The 22,725-nt window shown below is 28.4% G+C and overlaps 1 protein-coding gene, 1 long non-coding RNA gene and 1 pseudogene across 2 annotated transcripts; 1 reads left to right on the top strand and 2 right to left on the bottom strand.

Moving 5' to 3' along the window:
- LOC112720057 (uncharacterized) lies at positions 1-1,643 on the top strand. Its single transcript, XR_011869625.1, has 2 exons — positions 1-510; positions 1,323-1,643. It is a non-coding gene; the product is annotated as an uncharacterized lncRNA (long non-coding RNA).
- A 346-nt stretch (positions 1,644-1,989) lies between these two features.
- On the bottom strand, positions 1,990-2,657 carry LOC112728420 (uncharacterized; annotated as a pseudogene).
- A 6,621-nt stretch (positions 2,658-9,278) lies between these two features.
- On the bottom strand, positions 9,279-11,081 carry LOC112751641 (non-specific lipid-transfer protein 1). The gene is made up of 2 exons (XM_025800857.3): positions 10,411-11,081; positions 9,279-9,584 (listed from the first exon to the last, which is right to left on the bottom strand). The coding sequence occupies exons 1-2, from the start codon at positions 10,746-10,748 to the stop codon at positions 9,572-9,574; spliced, it is 351 nt and encodes a 116-aa protein (XP_025656642.1). The 5' UTR covers positions 10,749-11,081; the 3' UTR covers positions 9,279-9,571.
- Between the last annotated feature and the right edge of the window lie 11,644 nt (positions 11,082-22,725).

The following is a 22,725-nucleotide window of genomic DNA, read 5'->3' as shown; positions in this document are numbered from 1 at the left end:
GCGGGCACATATTATGTTGCATTACCTATAAATAACCCATCTTGGATCATTAATCTCCATATCATATCACAAAACTAATTAACACATTAACCAAAAACCCCCTTAGCATTTTCCCTCAACAAAGTTTGTCCCTAATATTAGTAATATGGCAAGGTCAATTTTCCCTAAGGTAGCATGCATGGCCATGATGATGATGATGATGTGCATGATTATGGATCTAATTTCACTTGCCCAAGCTGGTCCATCATGTGGGAATGTTCAAGATGCTTTGTCACCATGCATTCGATACGTTACTGGAATTGACAATAATGTCCCTGGAGCATGTTGTAATGGGATCAAGAAGGTGAAGAGCCAATCCAAGACCACACAAGATCGTAGATCTGTTTGCAAGTGCATCAAAACCACTGCTCATAGCATTAAGAAGTTAAACATTCACAAGCTTGCTGGGCTCCCTGCAAAGTGTGGAGTTAACTTGCCCTACAAGTTATCTCCCTCTATTGATTGCAACAGGTAATACAAACACTACTCTACATTAATTTTCATCTTAATTATATACATACGGTGTTAGAAATATAATCATCAATATTATATTTTTTTATTAATTTAAATTTTTAGAATAAATAATTTTATTATATGTAGACATCGTATATATAATAGGATTTGATGATGTGGTTTGATCATATAGCGAATATTATTTAATAGAATAAAACTTTATATATGCATACAACTCTAATGTGTAATTGGCTTGCATATATTAGTAGTTCTTATATGTAAGCATCATTTTGTCACAATTGCTTCGACCAGATTTTATTATTCACACTTTAACTAATGGTATATTTAACACGTAATTGGAATATTTATCATGTTGTTCCAAAGATATCATAATAGTTACTTAGTTTGGTTTTCAGAAAATTTAAATTTTTTGCAATAAAAAAATTATTGTCATTGAGTATAATTTAACAATAATTTTGATGAAAAATATAAATATTTGGCAATAAATAAAAAAATTATAATGATTTTTGACAACAAATTCTAATACATCAATATACAATAACCTTTTTTATTGTAAAAAATAATTTATTAGGGAAATTAAAGTGATATTTACAGCATTTTTTTCCTTGTAAAAAATATCTTTTAGTGTAAATTTAAAGTGAGTTATAAATAATGTACCAAATAGAATAGGAGTATTATCTAAAGAATATATATAATTATTCATGTCATTTATTTAGTAAAAGTGTGAACCTAATAATTTTTATTATAATAATATTATGTATATTGTAATATATTAACCTTAAGATCACTATGATTATTGTGTATTGCAGGATTAATTAAGTGAGCATCCTCGCTTGTGAGCTATATATTATTGCTGCGCTGTTTGTGGGAGCAACAACTAGCACTGGAAATATAAATAAGTTGCTTAATGATCCAATCCCTATATAGAGAATAAAGATGTGGATATAACAGTGAGATATTTATCCATATCCATCATGTAATCTAGTGTTCTATAAGTTGAAAATAGGAAAACTATAGTTACAAGAGAGAATTAAGATGTGGGATATTGAGATATCCCCGTAATATATTAATATTGTATTAATAGAAAAAAATTAATATATATAAAATCTATTATATGTCTCTACAAACAATATTGTTATATTTTTTTTGTGATGTAGATTATTTTTTTATTAGTTTAATATTGATAATAATTAATTATAATAGGAGTACATAAAAAGTACATCATTTTAATTATAAACTATTTTTTTTAATTAATCAATCAAATTGTCAATAGAGTAGATTGAGTTAATTCTAACCGAGTGAAATGCTTTACCAACTTACAAGTAAAAGCCTAATCATTCACACACTAAACTACACAGATTATGAACCAGATGATGAGATCCTGGTTCAAAGGATTTATACCCCTTTAATAAAACATTTGCAATTTTTTGTTTTTTTCTATTCCCATCCCAGTTCCCAAGGTTAGAAAGGATGATGTCAACCACTCCCGAATCTTTGCCTGTTTGAATTTGTGCGTGTTAAATGAGGTGCCTCTTCATAAATTCAAGGCTCATCTTCTTCGTTAGAGGAAAGAAGGGATGAACCCATCCTTACTTTTAACCCTTGATTAAGGCAGTGCCACTGTACATAGAATAACCAGTCTCCATAATAAAATTACAAAGTACCAAAATAGAGGTGTAGAGCAGTTGCTCACCAATGTCAAAGAGACTTGAACCAAGAAATAAGACAAGAAGACCGAAAAGGATAGCGAAGATAATATTCAAAATGGATAGGCATAGCCCACCACCCCGTCTTGAAGAGCAATAATTTATTTTCAAACACCTTCAAGCATCAATGTCTTGTTGGAGAAGAAAATGCCACGACAATGCCAGCCACAGAATTTCCAGTCTGTAAGGTAGAAAGTGCTAGTAATAAAATCCAAAATTGCTTTTTTATTGTGCCTATCTCCCACGTCTGAAGCTACTGGAAAACAGAATTCTCAAGCTGATAACGGTGCAAACGAAGATTGTGACAACAATAACGGCTACAACAGAAACCACTAAAGGCCTCTGAATCTTGCCCCATGCTTTTTCTTCTTACCCGAGACTCTCGTACTCGCTCCGGGCATGAACGCCTGGCCGAGAGCGTTCGCGGATGATTGCCATCGACGAGAGTAAGTAGGCCCAGAAACACTCTAAGAACTCTCTTCAGCCGGTAAGATTGGAATTCTTGATTCCTAAGGTTTCAGAAACGCTCCATTGTTAGTCCCTTAAACCTTAACATTACCATGCGCGGGAAGGAAATTGGTATAATTGTTTACGGTGATGATAATAAAAAATTTCAGAATTTGGAGATTTGAATTAATAAAATGAGAGCTAAACGTAAGCCTGAAGAAGACGATAAAGATTTAATAGATTCCGCGCTAATAGAACTACTTTTGTAGCTTTTGCTATCGAACTTTTAGTTTTAGTATGGTCCTGATTTATTGTCAGTTTTGTTCAAAGAAATTTTTTTATTTAAAAATTTCAAAGGGATAAAAACAGATTATTTAAAAAATATATTTTATGATTTATTTGATTTAATTTTTATGTATTCCTATTATAATTAATTATTATCAACGTTAAACTAATAAAAAAATATTTAGGTAATAATCCTTCTTCATACTTAGCTTACAAATATTTGCCTTTTTTTTTGTTAAAAAATTTTGTGTTGTACGGTCATCAGTTGCAATGACAATGATTTTGAACGGTTTATGTACTCACATCTTAGAGAAGGCCTCCTTGCTTTAAATAAAAAAGAGAAGAAAAAAATGCTCTAGAAGGATAGGATATTTAAACTTGCATGATATTGAAAATTACGACTTATTTTCAACATGGGAAAATCACCTTAATTTACTGAGCCTAAGAACTTAAATTAAATTAAATATCATGAATTCATGATGAAAAGTAAGACTATGCATAAATTAAAGAGTATTGTTAATAAGAAACTAATACTATAGGAGTCAATTTTAGCCAATATTATAATTTGTTAAATAAATTTATTATGAAGTGCTTTAAAGATAAATTTTTATTAAATTTAAAATTTTGGATAGTTCTTCTAATTAAATATTAAATGTTTTCACTTTTAAAAATTTTAGTTATTTTCTGTGTTAAATATCAGTTACAATATTGCCTCTGCAATGTTGTATCTTAAAATTTTCTCTAAATTAAATTGTCCTAGATGCTTTAATATCTTTTATGTAACTTCATAATCTAAAAAATGCTTTACTAATTATTCTATTTGTTTTAAAACAATTACCGTTTTATCTTTTTGTTGGGTATATAAAAAAGTTAATATATATATTAAATATAAAATAGGTTTAGATATATTAATTGTTTTAATATATAAAATAAAATTAAAACAATAATTACTTTGAAATAGAGGGAATATCTATTCTTTCAACCATTCTTTCTTCTCAATTTATGTCATTTAGTGTGCGGAAATGGTTAAAATTATAACAAAAATAAATAAAAGCATTAATAGAAAACACTTAGTACTAGTGTAAATATATTTATGTAGTAATAAGAATTTTTCCTTGTACATATGAATTTTGTTGATATATACGTTTTCAATAACTTACACGGTACACATAGGTACACATTTTATAATGAAAGAATGTAGAAATCGACACTAACATTTGAGCACATGAAACTACATGCATATGAGTAGTGGTGATGGAGCAAGACATCAAGAATTTTAAGAAAGAAAAAGTGAGTGCTTTTTAATGTATTATGTTAGGCATAGATGTTTTTATCTTTATTAATACACGCAAACTATTTTAATATTAAAATAAAAATAATCTCCACAGAAAAAAAAATATATATTATTAAAGGACTAACTTGATTTCCGGTATTTACTATAAATCACTTGAGATCATATGATCTGGTTTTATTTCCTTATATTATTACCAACCTCAGTTTTGTCCCAATAATAACTCCTATATATGGGTTCTCAAAAAGTTCAAAACTTCCGTATCATAAGATAATGACTAAATTAAATTAACTAAATTATTTTATTTTATTTTATTTCTGGCCGAACCACGTTAACCATGTAACCCATGTTCTGATCTGTATTTAATTTATGTACTTTACTCACGTAGCTAACTTTTTTTCTGTTTTGATCTTCTTTCTTATTAAGCTATGATCCATTTTTTTGGGGTCAAAACAAAAAAAAAGAAAAGGACGAACTTTGCATTAGGAAAGCTTTAAACTTATTAGGAAATATTGTTATTAATGAGTATCCAAAAATAATTATCTACATTTTAAAATCATTAATTAAAGAATCACTTACGCATGGTGCTCATTTGTACAAAGTACAAACTACAGGGTACTTAAAAGAAACGAAAATGTTTGATAATCAAAGAAAATTAGCTAAAAATAATCATAATTTATTTTATTTAATATTAATTAATTATTACAATAATTAATAAATACTAAATAAAGTAAGTTCTGCCTGTTTTTTTTTATCTAATATTACTGCTTAAAAAGAGTTGTGGAACATGACAAAATATTAATACTGGCAGCATATTTCTTTTTTTTTGTTTTTTATTAAATTTTTCAACTTAATAAACTAAAGACTAATCTATTACGGTACTAAATTTTATGTACAAATTCCCAGTATTTTTAAATGGATTAGTGAACTAATGATTAGATCAATCCAATTTAGTTACAGGTACCATATTTTGTGGAACATAAAAATAGAATAAATTTTCACAGGTAGCATATAACTTGAATGCGTGTGAACATAGTTGTAGCATATACTTGACTATGAAAGATAGACATTCAAGAATAGATAGGTTCCCGAGTGGAAGCGATGTTATGGTCTAACTCCCATATTGGGTCTGCCTGACCCAAAAATGAATTTTTTTTAGACATGTTAGTTGATAAAAAACGTAATTTAGATTATATTTATGTAGGATTTTGTGTCTATCCCACGTGGATAGGGATGGCAACGGGTCCCCATGGGGGCGGGGACATGCCCCCCGCCCCCCGCCCCCGCCTCCATTATTCGTCCCCGTCCCCGCCCCATCCCCGTGACGAGTAACGGGGGCCCCATATCCGCCGGGGACCCGGGTCTCCGCGGATATCCGCGGATTTTTATAAAAAAATAATAAAAATTGAAAAAAATTAGAAAAAAATTTAAAAAATAGTGTATTGTATATAATTTAGTATTTTACTTACATCAATATCTACTTCAATATTATGAATTACATGTATAGCACTCAAATGCTTAACCAAAAATTCAAAATCAGTAAAATAATAAAAATTTTAGAATAATTATAACAAATGTTTATCCAAATCACAGTAATTATAATAGAAAAAGCAAACAAAGATAATGAAAATGATAACAAATGCTTAATTATAATCATATAAATTATATTTAACTTAATTCAATAATTATAACAAATGCTTAACAAAATCATAGTACACACAAATGGGGTATTCTAGTCTTTTTACATAAACGGAGTTTAAACGGGTCTCCACGGGGCGGGGACCTCTATCCCCGCCCCCGCCCCGTTTAATATACGGGGCCCCGTCCCCCGTCCCCGCGGGTACAAAATCGTCCCCATATCCGCCCCGTGACGGGTAAATCCCCGCGGATATCCTACACGTGGACTTATTTAAATCCTTCCTAAATTTTTCTTTTAAAACATTATAAATAAATAAAGTGGTTAACATATGTTAAAAAGTATTTTATCTCACCCTAATTCTTTTACCTCTTAAATTATTACTGATTTGAATATTAGAGTCTCTGCCTCTCTGGTAGATACATACATCCTACTGTGGTGAAGAAGCTAACATGGAGCAAGGAGATCAACTTCAACCTTGTGTCCCAATCCTACTAAACAGTTCTAAATTCTACTAATTTATGTTCCACGATTATGACAGGTAATCATAATCTCAACTCTAAGACAAACCTCACAGTGCAAAGGATGAATTCAAGTAAAAATGAGAGCTAATAACACAAGCCACATCTGAAGCTTTGTTTCTTGGAGGTGCGGATAAGCTTATTCCATTGGTGCATTCATGGCTACACAACCTATGAGCAAGTTAGCATTTGGGCTTTTAAGTATTTCAAAAACAATATTAATAGATTAGCATGCAAATACTAAGGTTAAGCAGAGTATATGTACCTTCTCTCATGTGAAGGACAAAAATTGAAATCTCAAACCTTGAGCAGCACCAATCAGAGTTAAATAAGCTGCTATATTCATTGTGTATCCGTTATTCCTTTCAAATAAAGACTAATATTGAGAATGCATAATCCACTGCTCATGAACAGAGTTAAATAAGCTGCTATTATGAAGTGGCAGAATGTTTATTAAACTCAAATTAACAACACTTACTCTTCTCAAATTCCATCTTCTTCTGTATCTCATGCTCATGAAACACTTCCTTCACTGTCTTCAACTTCATGAATCCACATCAGTCTCTAAAGCTTCTGTTCCCAATGTCTCATGGCTTGCATATTTGAACATGAAGTGGTAGCCATGACTATGAGAGCAGCTCTTAATTATGTCTCTGGAGTTCCATCTCTGTTGTCATTGATCTCATAATTGATCAAAAAGAAACTTCTTCAAAAGGATTCATATCTGAGATGATAGTTAACTGCCTAATCATAGTTATTCTTGGGGCAAGTATATGACATCTCAATCTTTGAAAATGATAATGATAATGAAAATAGAAAAGAAGGGTAGCGTTTTTTCTTATACAAACAGAAATAAAATAAAACTGTCTGGGCTGGAATTCACACTTTTTTTTTGTTGCCGACAGTATTTTCCAACTCAATAGGTCAAAAATTAATCTATCGCGAATTAAAACTCCATTTAAGGATTTGTTCGAACTCTCGACACTCACTTAAGCGGACCAATGACTACTCGACTAACCCAAATTAGTTAAATTCACACTTGTTACATGGCCCATTTTAAAATACAAAAATAACTTTCAATCATCAAATTAAATTGGATTCTTAAGACTTTACATATATTTGAGTCCAGTTTTCAATATTACAGAAATAGCTAGTTCAAAGGATGTATATCTCATAATTATTGTTTCTTTAAATATTTGGTTCTCTATATTTTTTCTTTATATACAATTAATATTTTAAAAAAAATGAATTTTAATAGTACCCTTACAAGACGTTTTTTAATGGAGAGAACTATTCATTCACCGCTTTAACCAAAGATTTTAACAACTCTTGAACTTGTATCATAAAGAGGTTGTCCATCATCCTATTTACCTATTTATAATATCCATAATTATTACACATGTATTTAAGTATGTATAACATTTATAATTTTATATATATAATATTTATAATATCTATAATTTCATATATACATCATCCATTTAAATGATCAAATAATACAATATTATGTATAAATTAAACCAAAACAAAGTGTTTCTAAGAGGTGTATATTAAAAAATTAAAATGTGGTTAATCAGTTAAAAAAAGTATAATCACATTTTGATTAACTAATTTAACAAAATAATTTTAAAAATTATATCTATATTTTTTAAATTGGTTAACTAAAATCAAATTTAAAAAATCAATTTTTAACCGATTAACTAAAATTAAAACTAAATTTTAAAAAATTTTAATTTTAATTTTTCAGTTTAAAAATTTAATTTTCAAATAATAGTTTTTTTAGAAATCGGGTTTTTGTCCAAAAACCTTTTTTATTTTTCTAAAAACTAATTTTTCTATTCAAAAATCAGTTATTTTTTTAAAACTGATTTTTATTTTTATAACCGATTAAAATAGATTTTTAAATTTTATAACTAATTAATAACTAGATTTATCATATAAAATCAATTTAGTTCATTAACCAAAATTAAATTTTTGGTTAATTAAAAAATAAGTTTAACTTTTAAATTAACCAAATCATGTACAAGTGTACAATCCTTTTTATAATTGAATTTATAAAGGTTATAGATAAAAAAAAAAGCATACAAACACATAAAAGAAAATGTAATTCAAAATCTAAATAGAAACAATAAATAAGTGTATGTTATTAATTTTAGGCACATAGAAATTTAAATTAATAATAAGAACTGAAAAAATAAAAATACAATTTTTATTTGGTGACTGAAAAAATAAAAATACAATAAAATTGAAAGAATAAATACTAAAAAAAATAAAAATAATATTCTTTTTTTTTGTTCTCCATCAATCCCTCATTATCACTATCATCATTCATGTCTTTTTTTTTCTAAATCAATATAGTTCGTTTGACTTGTTAGCTGCAGTTTTTTCCACCGACAACTATTCATATTAATGCATCGCGTCTCTTGAAAACATAATTAATTTTATCTTTTACTAAATATAGGTGAATTTGTGTTATGAATGTATGCTTTCAAGATTTGTAATGTTTGATTTTGATATTTTAAAATGTTTTATGTTCGTTGTGCTTTGAAAATTATGATTTTCATTTGAAAAAATTGAATAGTTATAGATATAATAGTCAATAGAAAAGAATATAAATAAAAATATTTTTGAATGTAACTGCACAGAATCTGAGACTTTGGTGTAATTAATTGAATCAATCATTATGACAAAAAAAAAATACATTAGGTTATGATGGAATATGATAGCACACTCTTTTAAATGAGAGTGTTATTTAAAATATATATTTTTTTATTGTTAATGAGTTTTGTTTGCTTAACACTTCTCAGTATATATATGTGATTAATAATTGTCATGAACTCAAAAATAGGGAAGAGAGGTAGAGAGCCGAGGAGACTTGATTTACCAAATAAAAGCAGCTTCATTGATTGCTATAGGTAGTTGGAAGTTGAAACAAGTAACAACTCCATATGCATAACAAAAAAAAAAAAAAAGAAATAAGAGAATCCATTTCCACCTCATACAAAGACTACAAGAGGAAAGGGGCATATATATATATATATAAGTATATATATAGCCCTCATCATCACCCTCATGTTTATTCTCATTAATTAATAATTAATATAAGCTGCTTTCACATAACTACTTGTTGTGTCCAGTGCTGGCTAGAGCCACCTTCTTCATCTTCCTCTCCTCAGAACTTAATGCTGTAACATGGCAACATATATATAAAAAAATGAATTAAGATATTTAATTTTACATGGCCAAAATAATAGTTGATTTATTTTTTCTTAAATATATATGTTTATTAACATCTTCAAATTAGTTTTCATAGTGAGAAAATCCTAAAATAAACATATTGTAACAGCATAACAATGAGCAACAATAAAAAAATATTCCAAAAATATTATACTTTTTTTAACAAAAAATTAAAGAGAACTTAATTAAAAATTTTATCTAATACAAAAATTTAATTACAAATAAACTTTCAAACTATAATGAAACCTGATTAAAAATTCGAGAAAAAAACAAGTAGGTAATTATATAATCCAATTTTTTATTAAAAGGTTTAGACATATTATAAAAAATATTAATACACTTATTATAAGCATGATATAGCAAAATTAGAATAGAAGAGAAGAGCGCATCGGTGGCTAACTATTTGCCCTTAAATAAATAATCCACGGGCAAAATTATTATGATATATTTGAATCAAGATAATGTATACTTATATTTATTAAAATTTATTTATTAAAAATAATTTAGTATTTGCATTTATTAAATCCTAACTAAAATTACTAAAAATTGTCGACGGATAAGACTTAAAGAGTTAACATTAATACTAATTATTGAATATTGCATTAGTCTTGGAGAACCAAAAATAGAAACAGAGGAGTGTTAGGACCAATATCATTAATATCTTTATTAATGTGAAATAATATTTAATAATGTAAGATTATTTTTTTTAATAATTAAATGTTGGACAAATTTTAATAAAATATAAAAAAAAAAGAGTGAAAGTTAGAAACATACGTAGCACAGTTGGTGGAGGTGCTGATCTTGTAAGGAATGCTGACACCGCATCTTCCAGGGAGGGCGGCGGCGTTGCCTTGGTTGAGGCCATGAAGGGAACCGGCAGCGGCTTTGAGGCAGTTACAGGCGGCCTGGCGGTCCGCGGTGGTTTTTGCAGCACCGAGAAGGCCTCTAACTCCGCTACAACAAGGCCCAGAAGGAACTCCACCCTTTGTGAGGAAAGTGATGCATGGTGCTAGGGCACTGTTCACTTGGCCACATGATAGGGCATTCACCATTGGTGCTCCCACCATGGCCATGCACACAAGCATCACAAATGCAAACTTGAGGCCTGCCATTAGTTATAATATGAACAAGAAGAAGAAGAGGAAGTGGTGATGTATGTGAAATAAAAGCTAAGTGTGTTTTGGAGTGTTGAAAGCTTGAATTTGGTGACCTGAAGTGGTGCAAGGTGTTCTCTTTATATAGAAGTGGGGGATCATGAGATTATGAGAGTGCTGTGGTTAATTAGTGAAAAGAACAGGAGAAATCAATAGTGAAAGAGAGACAATCATTTAAAATTATTTTATTTAATTTTTTTTTTGTTCATAGTATTTTTCAGTTTAATAAGTCCTTGATTAATTTGTCGTGTAGTTTTATTTAAAAGTTTATTAATAACTAATGAATTACATACGTAAGTTAGGATTTAAATTTGATGCTTGTTTAAGCAAAAAAATAAATTAATTACTTGATCAACTTAAATCAATTACTTTATTTAACAGTAATGTTAAATAAAAAAAAACTAAAACTTATTTTATTTAACAATAATTAATTATTGCAATATTTATTACATTAATATTATGTATTATTTAAATAATAATTAATAAATATAAAATAAATAACTTTTGCTTAATTTTTATTCCCTTTCAAATATTTTTTGAGTAATGTATGTCATGAAAAAATAATTAATTACATGTTTCTTAGAGCGTTTTAGATCAGATGGCTAGTGAAATGTTTTTTGAACTGATACATTTAATAATCAAGACTATTAAAAATATTTTAAAATTATTTTATTCAATTATTTAATTATTTAATTTAAGATCTATAATTTTATGTACGTAAAATTTATTATTATATATTTGTTATATTTATTATTATCTATTTATTATAATAGTAATTCCCAGATATTTTTATATTATTTGCACATAAATCATTTTTTTGTCAACCGACATTCTTAATATTATGGCGCTTTATTCAATGTGACGCTAAACTGAACATTTATAAAATCCAAAAATAACACACCTAAAGTGTAACAAATTAATTATAAAACCAAATTCTTAAAAGATACTGGTCCAATTACTTTTCACCCTTCAGCTTCATAGATGTGCAACTGAAACCCGTTTTTAAGATTCAACTTACTTCATTGGGGTTATAGAATTTTGGGTAATTCCCGTGCATAACATATATGGAGATCAAATTAATTACACAATTGGAATATTTTCGAACAATTTATATTACTGTCCTATCTAATTTATTTAAATTTTCGGGTAGAGTAGGCCATCCGACCCGCTGCGAGTAAGATAGGGTACGAATTTAGAGGTGTATTCTATCCGCACCTCATATATAATACACATTTTATAAAAATTAGGTATATAGTGAAGAAAGTGAGCATTGAACCCATAACATCTTTTATGTAATGACTTACAATAAGTGAACAACTACTAAACTAATTAGTTAATTTAGTAATTTAAAGCATTAGTTTTTTATTTTTTATATTATTAATATGTATAAAATTCGAAATGATTGAATTTTATATTTACTTTGAAAAAATTTGATATTTCTGCGGGTAGGGTAGGGTAGGATAGGATAGGATTTAGAACTTTAAGGTGCGGGTAGGATAGAGTTTTAATGAAAATTTTAACTCGCGAGTAGAGTTAGGGTAGGGTCCAAACCCTACCCTATCCTATCCATCGCCAGTCCTAGTAACAAATTATGAGTGTTTCTGAGATAAGGATAAACTGCGGTAGAAGAAAAAGAATTATGCATAACTTTAGCTGAGAAAACGCTATGACCCACAGCAGATTATGCTTAAACTAGATGACGTAAAACACGTCCAAGGGTAGTGTGGATTATAAAGATATGATTTTTTTTCACTATAAATACTAGTTGAACGTAATTATGAAGCAAAATGACAAAATCTTAATATCTAATGTGAATAATTTTTTAGTACTTATACACTACATATGAAAAAAAATCATAAAAGGAAAAGAGATAATGTAAAATTTATAAAAAAGAGCTTTTGAATATGTTTATCTGTTCATTGAATAGTTTTTTGAATCTGTAAATCAGTATATTATAAAAAGTTGGGGTGTGTGGATCCAAGCGAATGGAGAAATTGTTTTACAAGATCTTGATTATCATTGTATCAATCGATCTGAAATATGATACGTTTGTGATAGGGTCCAATAAAAATTTGTAGGTTCTATTTCATTGTCGTAAATTTTTTTTAGAAGTGAGAACAAATGAGTTGTATGCAAATTGGAGGATGTTATCAGCAGTTTTGAAGCATCAACTCCAAATCCTCATTGGACTGCATTAGAGGGGAGGGAGAACTTCTAGTTCAATGTATGAGGTTGCACCTGCCTATCCATTGGATGCGTCTCCCTCTTTTGCAGTTGATTTGAACTGCGAGGATGAAGATGTCTATGTTGTAAGAGACAATAGTTTTCTCACATGATTTCTAATGGTGCAGGCAATAGAGAACCAAATTGAGTTAAAAATGCAATGTAAGAGAATGCTACAGACGAAGAGGCTGTCGATATAGTTGGTGATAGTGATAAAGATACCAGGAGCAATTCATATACACAATATGGTCCTTCAAGTTCCAGCAGACAACAATATATTCTCCACACTTTTTTACCATAAAGTTGGAAGCTATGGGGCAACAGTTAGACTTTGAGTCTTTTTTTGGGGGGGGGGAGATTGCATGATTCAGCCGCTCCTACAAAAATTTAGACTAGGCAATCATTTTCGAATAAACAGAAAGTTGTGTTGAGTGTCAAGAATTATAGCATCCATCATGGAGTTGAGTATATAGTGTTGGAGTTAGACCATATTAAGTATCATAGAAAATGCAAAAATTTTGAAAAATAATGCAATTGATTTATTTGAATCTCACTTCAACAACGAAAGGATACCTGAAAGTTGAGAAGGTATAATGGACCTCACACTTGCTTGGCTATGCTGATATTAACTGATCATAGGCAGCTTGATTATCACGTGATATGTGCTTTCATATTGTCATTAGTCAGAGTTGATACTACGGTTACTATAAAGGTGTTGCAGCAAGCAACAGAGGTAAGTTATGGCTTCAAACCTAGTTACAGGAAGATTTTGTTGGCAAAGTAGAAGACAATAGTACAGATCTATGGAGATTGGAGGAGTGTTATGCCAAGTTGCCACATTGAATGCATGGTGTGCAGTCAACCATGGTCAGAAGCATTTCAGTGTTAAAGACTTCAGCAATTAGAGTTGGGGATCAGCTGGATGAATCTACAGTATATTTTCATTATCTTTTCTAGACATTTTCTCTGTTTATGGAGGCCTTTCAGCATTGCAAGCTACTAGCGAATATCGATGAGACTCATTTGTATGACAAATACAGAGGTACTTTGCTTTTGACAATTGCGCGGGATGGAAACTCAAACATCCTCCCAATCGCGTTTGCACTTGTTGAGGGAGAAAATGTGGAGTAGTGAACTTTTTTCTTGTAAAATCTAACAGCAGAATGTGACTCCACATAAGAAAATTTTTGTGATCTCTAACAGGTACTATAGTATGAAGGTTGCTTTAGAGGCCCTTGATAGTGGTTGGCTACCTCTGAGTGCTTATCGTGTATTATGTGTTTGTCATATCGCAGTAAATTTTGTTTTAAGTTTCAAACTCGATGATGAGCATCATTCGGAATCTCAAACGATAAGACATCATTTGGAGAGAACACTCTGTGAGCCATCCAAAACCACCAGTCTAGTTATTCCGTTGTTGATGGACCTTCAGCAACTCTCTAAATATGAAGGATGAAATCAATTCTATTGTTCCAATGCAGATGCCATGTCTAATAGTAAGCGAAGAACTATCGATTTCTCTCTATCATCATTTGCGTGTAGTCAATCTATATTTAGTGCCGCCTCAGATAAATTTTGTATGTATGATGTCACTCAATTATAGCAAAATATATCAAATTCGTCACTATCCACTATAATCTAGAGGGCTCCTCGATAAGTATCCACATTTTTTTTAAGAAAATATATTTTATATACTTATTTAAATAATTTCTATTTTTGGTAAATTTTATTTTATTAATCCTACCATTATTTTTATAGATAAAATGATAATGTCATTTCTATTTTAAAAATTTCAGTTTTATTTTAAAAATGTTACTTCTTTTTATAAATTTATACAAAAATTTAAAATATAAAAAATTATATGAAGAATGATATTATAAAAAAATGAGGATAATATTATCAATTTTCTTATCCTATTACTAAAAGAAAACCACACAGATTGGGAATTTTTTATTTAAATAAATTAAAAAAATTATTTATTAAAATAAATAATTTTAAAAATAATTAAAAAAATACGTCGCATAGTTTTATTTTGTTTACAATATAAACAAGATAAGTTTACACGTATTATATTTATACTGTAAACGAGATAAGACTGTGTGAGTGATATATGTATATCTTGTTTACAGTATAAACGAGATGTGTGTAAATTTATCTCGTTTACACTGTAAACGAGATAAGACTAGGAGAGACCTATATATACATATGTCATTTAAAGTGACTTTCTGGACCCTATTTCCAATCTTTTTACCACGAACCTCTTTTCTATCATCTTCTGACTATATTATTGAGTAACACTAAGATGGCGCGTGCAGATGCACGTGATCATGCACGTGATCCGGATATCAATCGACTGAACGCGACATGGCACTTCGTCGGAACAGTAAACTCCATAGTTAGGTTTATTATCTTTACGTTTATGTTATCGCGTATATGTCTAGTCATGGTTAGGATACTTGCCAAGAACTAGAATATAATTTATAGTTTAGGTGGTTAAATCTATTGTTAGCAACATGTCACTTATAGGGTATAATTTTAAGAATATGGTTTTGATTTTCTTTTATAATTAAGTTATTAAATATGTAATTATTAATTTAGACATTAAATGTTGTGATAGATATTTTTTTCAAGTTAATTTATTAATTACATATTTCTTAAATTATTAATTTTGCTATTAACTATCTAGGTAAAAGTTAATTTTTAGTGAACAATTATGTAATTTAATATTTATCTATATTAAATTTTTAAATAAAAGTTTTTTAATTAAATTATTAATTACTTTAGTAAAATTTTTTATTTAAATTAACATATTGAAGATATATTTATTAATTAACTTAGTAATTATTAACATAACAGGTTTTATTTAAATAAATTATGTTAGTACATATTTGTAATTTTTTATTAAATAAATGTATATAATAGTTAACTCAGTTTGTTATGTCAATGTATGTACATAATATTTTTTAACTATGATCATTTATTTTTTGTCAGAAACTTCATTTACTTCTTGGCGGCGAGTGAGTCACACACTTCTACAATCGGACGCTATTGTTCCGTATCTGAGGGAGACTGGCTTCGGTAACACAGTGTTTCTCAGAAATTTCATCTTTGACAACTCTCTGATCACGACATTCGTAGCGTTGGCATTCGAAAACTTACATATTCCACCTGCCATGGAGTGAGTGCACCATCACCCTACAAGGCGTTGCGTATCACTTCGGGCTACGCGCGTACAAAGAGCCAGTGAGGGAATGCTTATGTGATTTCCACATATAGTACGACACCGAGATATGAGAGTTGGTGGAGCGACTACTTAGTGCCAAGCCTCCAATGGTTCAGCAATAGAGAACATAAAGGAATGAGTCTTTCTCGTTAAAACTGACATAGTTTCGGGATCGAGTCCGACATATGTCCGACACTACTAATTCATAGACAATATAAATGTTATAATTTATTACGTATCTCGTTTATAGTACAAATGAGATAAGTTTACATGTATCTCGTTTACACTGAAAATGGAAATAAGACAATGCGATGTATTTTTGTAATTATTTTTAAAATAATTTATTTCAATAAATAAAATATTTTTTTAATTTATTTAAATAAAAATTTCACAGATTGGATATCAAATAAACTAATAATAAGAATAAAAAATCAATATAGTTACTATCTATTTTTACAAAGAAGAAGGTAACTCTTTATAAAATAAAGAGACACTTTGGTTTCAACTTTATTATTTCTGGAGAATACAAATTATTCATTAAAAAAACAATCGTCCAATATAAAGAAAAGTTAATATTTGAGAGAAGTTGGTTTATTTATAATTGGGTTATGTTAGGTAATTAATAACTTTCTTGACCAATATAAATAACCATTAATCAAATAAAAATATATTATATTTTTAAATTATTTATCTAAATTTTAATATTAGAATAATTATCTGTATACTTAGTGAAATAAATATCTAATATATCTATTATTCATATTATTTAGTATTTTTATTGTTTATCTATATTTTTTTTATAATTTGTAAAGATTTTAAACTCCACAAAATATTACTAAATTTATAATGATTATGATACTATTATACCCATATAGGAGCAGTTGGTAAGGTGTGATGAATTAAATGCTATGAATGAGCATTTATCTACTTTTCTACACCTGGCTGAATATTGGACCTTATTTTCTGCTGAAATGACCACAATTCCATGATGAAGCAGCATGGGTGCATTTGATGACACCAACCTTGGGAAATAGTACAGACATGCATTCAATTCATGGTTTGCAAAACGAGACGAAACAATCAAACAAAGTAGTAGCTAAATCCCAAAATAGGTGATAAGGTGAATGTACACTATCTAGCTGAATCCAGAAACAGTTAAGAGTGTGAACTGTGGTCCACTTTCAATTAATAGATTGAGGGCATCAGTTACTATATCACTTCATACCATTCGGTTGGATGCAGGTCTTTTCTTTAGTCGAGATATCCGTAAAGGATAATAAAATAAGAGTATACATGAATAAAAGTAGAATTGGGTATTCAAATGGACGGTAAAAATTAAAATAATTTAGAGATTCGGCCACGGCTCCTCTTCGTTGAAGACAATGTTATTCATTTTGTAAATTATCTTTAGTAGTCCGTTGCTATATTGCGCGCCAACACAAACGTACAGTCGCAATTAGCACCGTCTTTAAGACGCATCGTGCTGGTTTTTTTTTCTATTATTTTATTTTCTAACAACAGTATTTTTTATGGAGATATCTTTTTTGAATATGTCTATCTATGAATATGTTTTTTAACAAAAATTTTTTTTATAGTTATGGATATATTTTTTTTGTGTTGGACATATTTGTTCATAAAGGTGTCTTCCGCGTCCTATTTTTAAATGCGGATAGTAAAACATTAAACCCTAAACTGTTTTTGTGGGTCTCTGTTCTGCTCCTATAATTATTAAAATTTAATAAATAAAATTAAATTTCTAAATTTATATAACCATCATCATATACATAATATAAATTAAAATAAAAATTTAAATATAATATAATATTACTAATTATTTTATATATAGTATACATATTATATATTAAAATTATATATATTATATATATAACGGGACGGATAAGAACGAATATTATCTAAACCCAATTCTATTCCATTAAAAACTTGTCTCGGTGGAGAGCGGGTAATTACCCGCCTCAAACGAATAATTACCCGCTCCGAACGAGTAAAGACGGGATGAATATCTCCAGATTTTGAGTGATATTATCATCCCTATTTATTGATACAGCAACATGTAAGTACCATGACGACGACAACACTTAAAAAAAGAATGGAAGACGATAATAGGTCTAAGATTAGATAATCCTTGACGCGGACCATGTGAATATAAAACTGTACTTAACAACTCTTATTTTTTTAAATTTATAATTAAAGTTAATAATTAACATGTTAAACATATTTTTTAATAAAAAATAAATATTAATTATAATTATTAAAATTTGGCTTATTATAAGTTGTTTCCAATACTTTTCCTTTTATATAACACGCCAGATGAAATATAGATGCATAATAGATAATCCTCAATTTTTTTTTATATAGAAAATAATTTTTGGAAAATGTTGCCTGTGAACCATTGAAGACAATAGAAGACACGTGGTTCTCATTAGTGTGTAGCATAAAATCGTTGGATGGAGGGAAAATCGGCAATAGATGACATGTACACCTATGCCTGCTACAAAGATAATTCTATTAAGTAATACATCCCACTAGTACTCTATATTATTGAATAGAAGGATTGACTTTTTTATGAAGTGCTTTCAAAACTTTTATGAAATATCAAGTAATTTTATTATTGAAAAAAATAATTTTCAAGGATGTTAAATATATATATTACAAAATATGCAATTTTGTCCTAGGTTCAAATTAAACCTCATCGACATGATATAAAAAAAATATTGCTTCTAAATTTTGTAATTGTCTTTTTATCTAGAAAAAAAATTTAAATGAAATTAAGTTTGAACAGTGGATTTAAATCATTTAATTCTCTCTTGATACAAGCATTTTCATCTGCTGTCATATTCTGCAAATTAATGGTAGTGGTTGAAGGCATTAAATTAATAGAATTTAAATTTTTTAATTTTTTAATTTTTATTTAAGAGAATAAAAATATAATTTTTTTATTTTTAATTTTTTTATATTTTTTTATCTTATGAAATAAATAATAAGAGATCACATTTTATTCTTTTAAATAAAATTAAAAATTTAAAATATCTAAATCCAAATTAATGAACTATTCACAAAATATATTAAAAATAAAAATAATAATAATTTGATTATACACTGTATAAAATATTTTATATAATTATTTAATTATATTTATATTTTTAAATGATTATTTACATAATTAATATAAAAAATAATTATTTTTTAATATAATATTACGTAATTAAATAAATATATATAATTTTATGGTACACTAAAATTAAAATTTATATATATATTTTATTATCATACCGACACCATTTAACTATTAATTTTGTTAGAATATTACATTTATGATTATATTTAAATCAAAATAAATTTATACTTCTATTTCTGCTGCTTCTTGTACTTAACCCAAGTACAAGCTTCTTTTCAATAGTGAAACTAGCAGTCACTAGTCGCTGTCGAATGATTAAATGCGATTTCTCTCAACTAACTGCTTTCAATTTCCCTACTTCGAGCAAATCAAGTTAGATCTCTAGAAAGTTCCTGCTATGGGTAGGTAATTAGGTATTAGTTGATTTAGTAATAATTGATTACTATGATGCATATGTTCAAATGGCTTTGTTAAAAAAATAAATAAATAAAAGGAATTACAGTTACTTATCAAACTGTGACATCTCATATTTATTGTGGTAACCCGGAGTGTACGGCAGTATATGTCCTTTATTACTTCATGTATTCCACTTTTGATTAGTTAGTTAATGGAACAAAAAATTAACTTGACTTGTTAAAATATCTTCGTGAATTCCTTATTTTTTAGCTAAGGAAATTGTTAGAGAAACTCAACTAATAATGGTAAACGCGTTTATTTGGAGTCGAATTGATTATTTAATTTAAGAGTAAGGAGGATGTTGGAATAAAAGAGCGTAAAATATCTTTTTATAAAAATATTTATGTGTCACATTATTATTAGAGGCATTAATAAATTAGTTATTTTTAAAATTTTTAATAAATTAGAATAAAATTAATTTTTTAATAATAATAATAAATCTAATCATTATTCGATCCGGTCAAATCAACTAATTTATATAATCCATTGGATCATTTTTTTGTTTTTAAAAAAAAAATAGGGATATATTTTTTTATTAAAAATTTAAACATAATTCAGTTTAGATTGTGTAAATTAATCAAATCAAATCAGGTTTAATAATTATGGTGTAGATAATTGGGTTTATTATTGTTGCTATAATAAACCAATTTTGTTCAGATTTATTAAAAAATAAATTATGAACAATGCTAGGGAACCAAAAGGGTATTAGCAAAAAATCAGCCAAATACCTTTGAGTGAATCCAAAATCTCTACGAGTTAATATACATGGATGTTTCTTCTGCTAAGCATCAGAATGTTTCTTTTTCATATTAAATGGATGATCTTTTATATATTTTTCGAATTTTTTTGTATTGCAAATGTGAATATCTCTATTTCTTTAAGAATTTTATATTTATTTTTAAATTTTATAGATATTTAATTATTTTTGCTAAAATATAACTGAATATTTTTTTTGTTAAGAATTAGGATGTTTTTTTTTCATATTAAATGAATATTTTTTTATATTTCTATAATCGTGTAGTTTGCAGTCTCTTTAATCATCAAAACGGTACCTAATATTTCAAAACACAGAGAGCAACATCGTGGTAATGCTGCTACCGTGCGACTACTGTGAAAGCCATTGGCAATCCAAACTTCACATGATCACCCGCATCATAGTACCCTCCAACCAAGTCCACCTTAAAAAACAAGAACATATATACTTCAATTTTCAACTTGGAAATTATCACAAACACCTAGAAATCTAGAACTAGAAATCGGCGTAACTAACTAACTCATTGTTCTAGACCATCAGTGAGGCCGGAATGGTGACGCCAAGAGACGCGCTGGTTGTAAGGAATTCTTCCTCCGTCGCCTCCTCCCTCCGTGCCCGCCACCGCCTCCGTGGCTTTTTCAGCTGTCCCCCCGCCCTCGAAATCACCGTCGCCTTAGGGATTGAGCTCAAGTTCAACTCCAACCGCAACGGCGGCTCTGATAACACATCCGGTTCACGAAAAGAAAGCAGTTCTTGTCGACGGTGACGAATTCGACGAGTCAGATGTCGGTGATAGAAGATGAGTAGGTCGCATTGGGGAGGCGGAGAGGGCCTGATGGTAAGAGAGAGAGGTCTATGTGTGTGATTGTTGGAGGTGGAAAGGTTAATGTGAGAGAAAAAATGAAAGTTTTTATAGGTTTTAATTAAGTTTACTTAATCAATTTTAAATTTTTAAATTTAAATTTAAAAAAATTAAAATTAATTATTAATATAAATTAATGTGATTTTATTTAGTTTTTAGCCGATAATCTCTTAATTTCATATACTTTTCTATAAATTATTAACTAATTTAATAAAAATGTCTAATAATATTATGACACATATAAACATTTTAAAAAAAAGATATTTTTAATGTTTTTATTGAAATGGTCTCCTAAGAGTAATATCATATCCCTGTTTTTGTTTATTTCACGAGGGGATTATTAGTCTCTCATAAAAAAGAAAAAAGAAAAAAATACCTTTTTCTTTAAAAGAAAAAAAAAGAATATAAGGTTGTTCGTCTCAATCGAATAGTCCTCCCGTTAAAATGTCCCTATAGATCATGGCAAATTTGATAGAGGAATCTACTTGCTTTATATATCTGCTTCTTCTTTACGAGGAATTATTTGTCCTAATAAAATGTTTGTGACAAAGAAGTCTAGTTGTTCAATGGAGATAATGATTAAGGATTTGTTTTGGCGCTATTGTTCAAAAAGATTTTTTTTAAATGATATTTTTTTATAAAATTTTTTATAAAAACAAAAGTAATTTTATGTTTGGATATCTTAAAATTGATCGGTTTGTGTTATCTGAAAGAAATTGGTCCTATTGTTAGAAACAAACCGAACCAATCCAACTTGTTAGGTTTGGTTTGGATCTTTGAATTCATCAACCCAATCTGATACACTAGCCCCATATATTGTTTTCACTCTAAAATAGTAAAATCTGTTACAAGTGACAACCCTAACCAGTAACCACTAACCACCAACTCAGAATCTGAACCCCCAATTCCTCCCCATATCAATATGTCATCAAGACATCAACCGCATTTGTTGAATATTGAATTGAATAAGTATCTTGTTGACACAGTTAAGGAATATCCACAAAACAAAAGATAATAATAATAATAATAATAATAATAATAATAATAATAATAATAATAATAATAATAATAATAATAATAATAATAATAATAATAATCTGCACCAAATATTTTTATTTATATATCACTATATAAATAAATATACGTGCACAAAAATGTGATACGACACAATACGGAATATTCAGACATACATATTTAATTTTTTATAAGACACAAAGACATGACATATACATAAAATATAAATTAATATTTTAACATTTTAAATATCTTTTATAATTATAT

Source organism: Arachis hypogaea, chromosome 2 (genome assembly GCF_003086295.3).
Source record: "Arachis hypogaea cultivar Tifrunner chromosome 2, arahy.Tifrunner.gnm2.J5K5, whole genome shotgun sequence".
Classification (NCBI taxonomy): domain Eukaryota; kingdom Viridiplantae; phylum Streptophyta; class Magnoliopsida; order Fabales; family Fabaceae; genus Arachis; species Arachis hypogaea.
Note: the sequence above shows the minus strand (reverse complement) of the source record. Positions and strands in the feature narration are given on the sequence as shown.

Bases quoted from the DNA above. Each gene is read 5' to 3' on its own strand.
- LOC112751641 (XM_025800857.3), bottom strand. From the start codon at position 10,748: ATGGCAGGCCTCAAGTTTGCATTTGTGATGCTTGTGTGCATGGCCATG.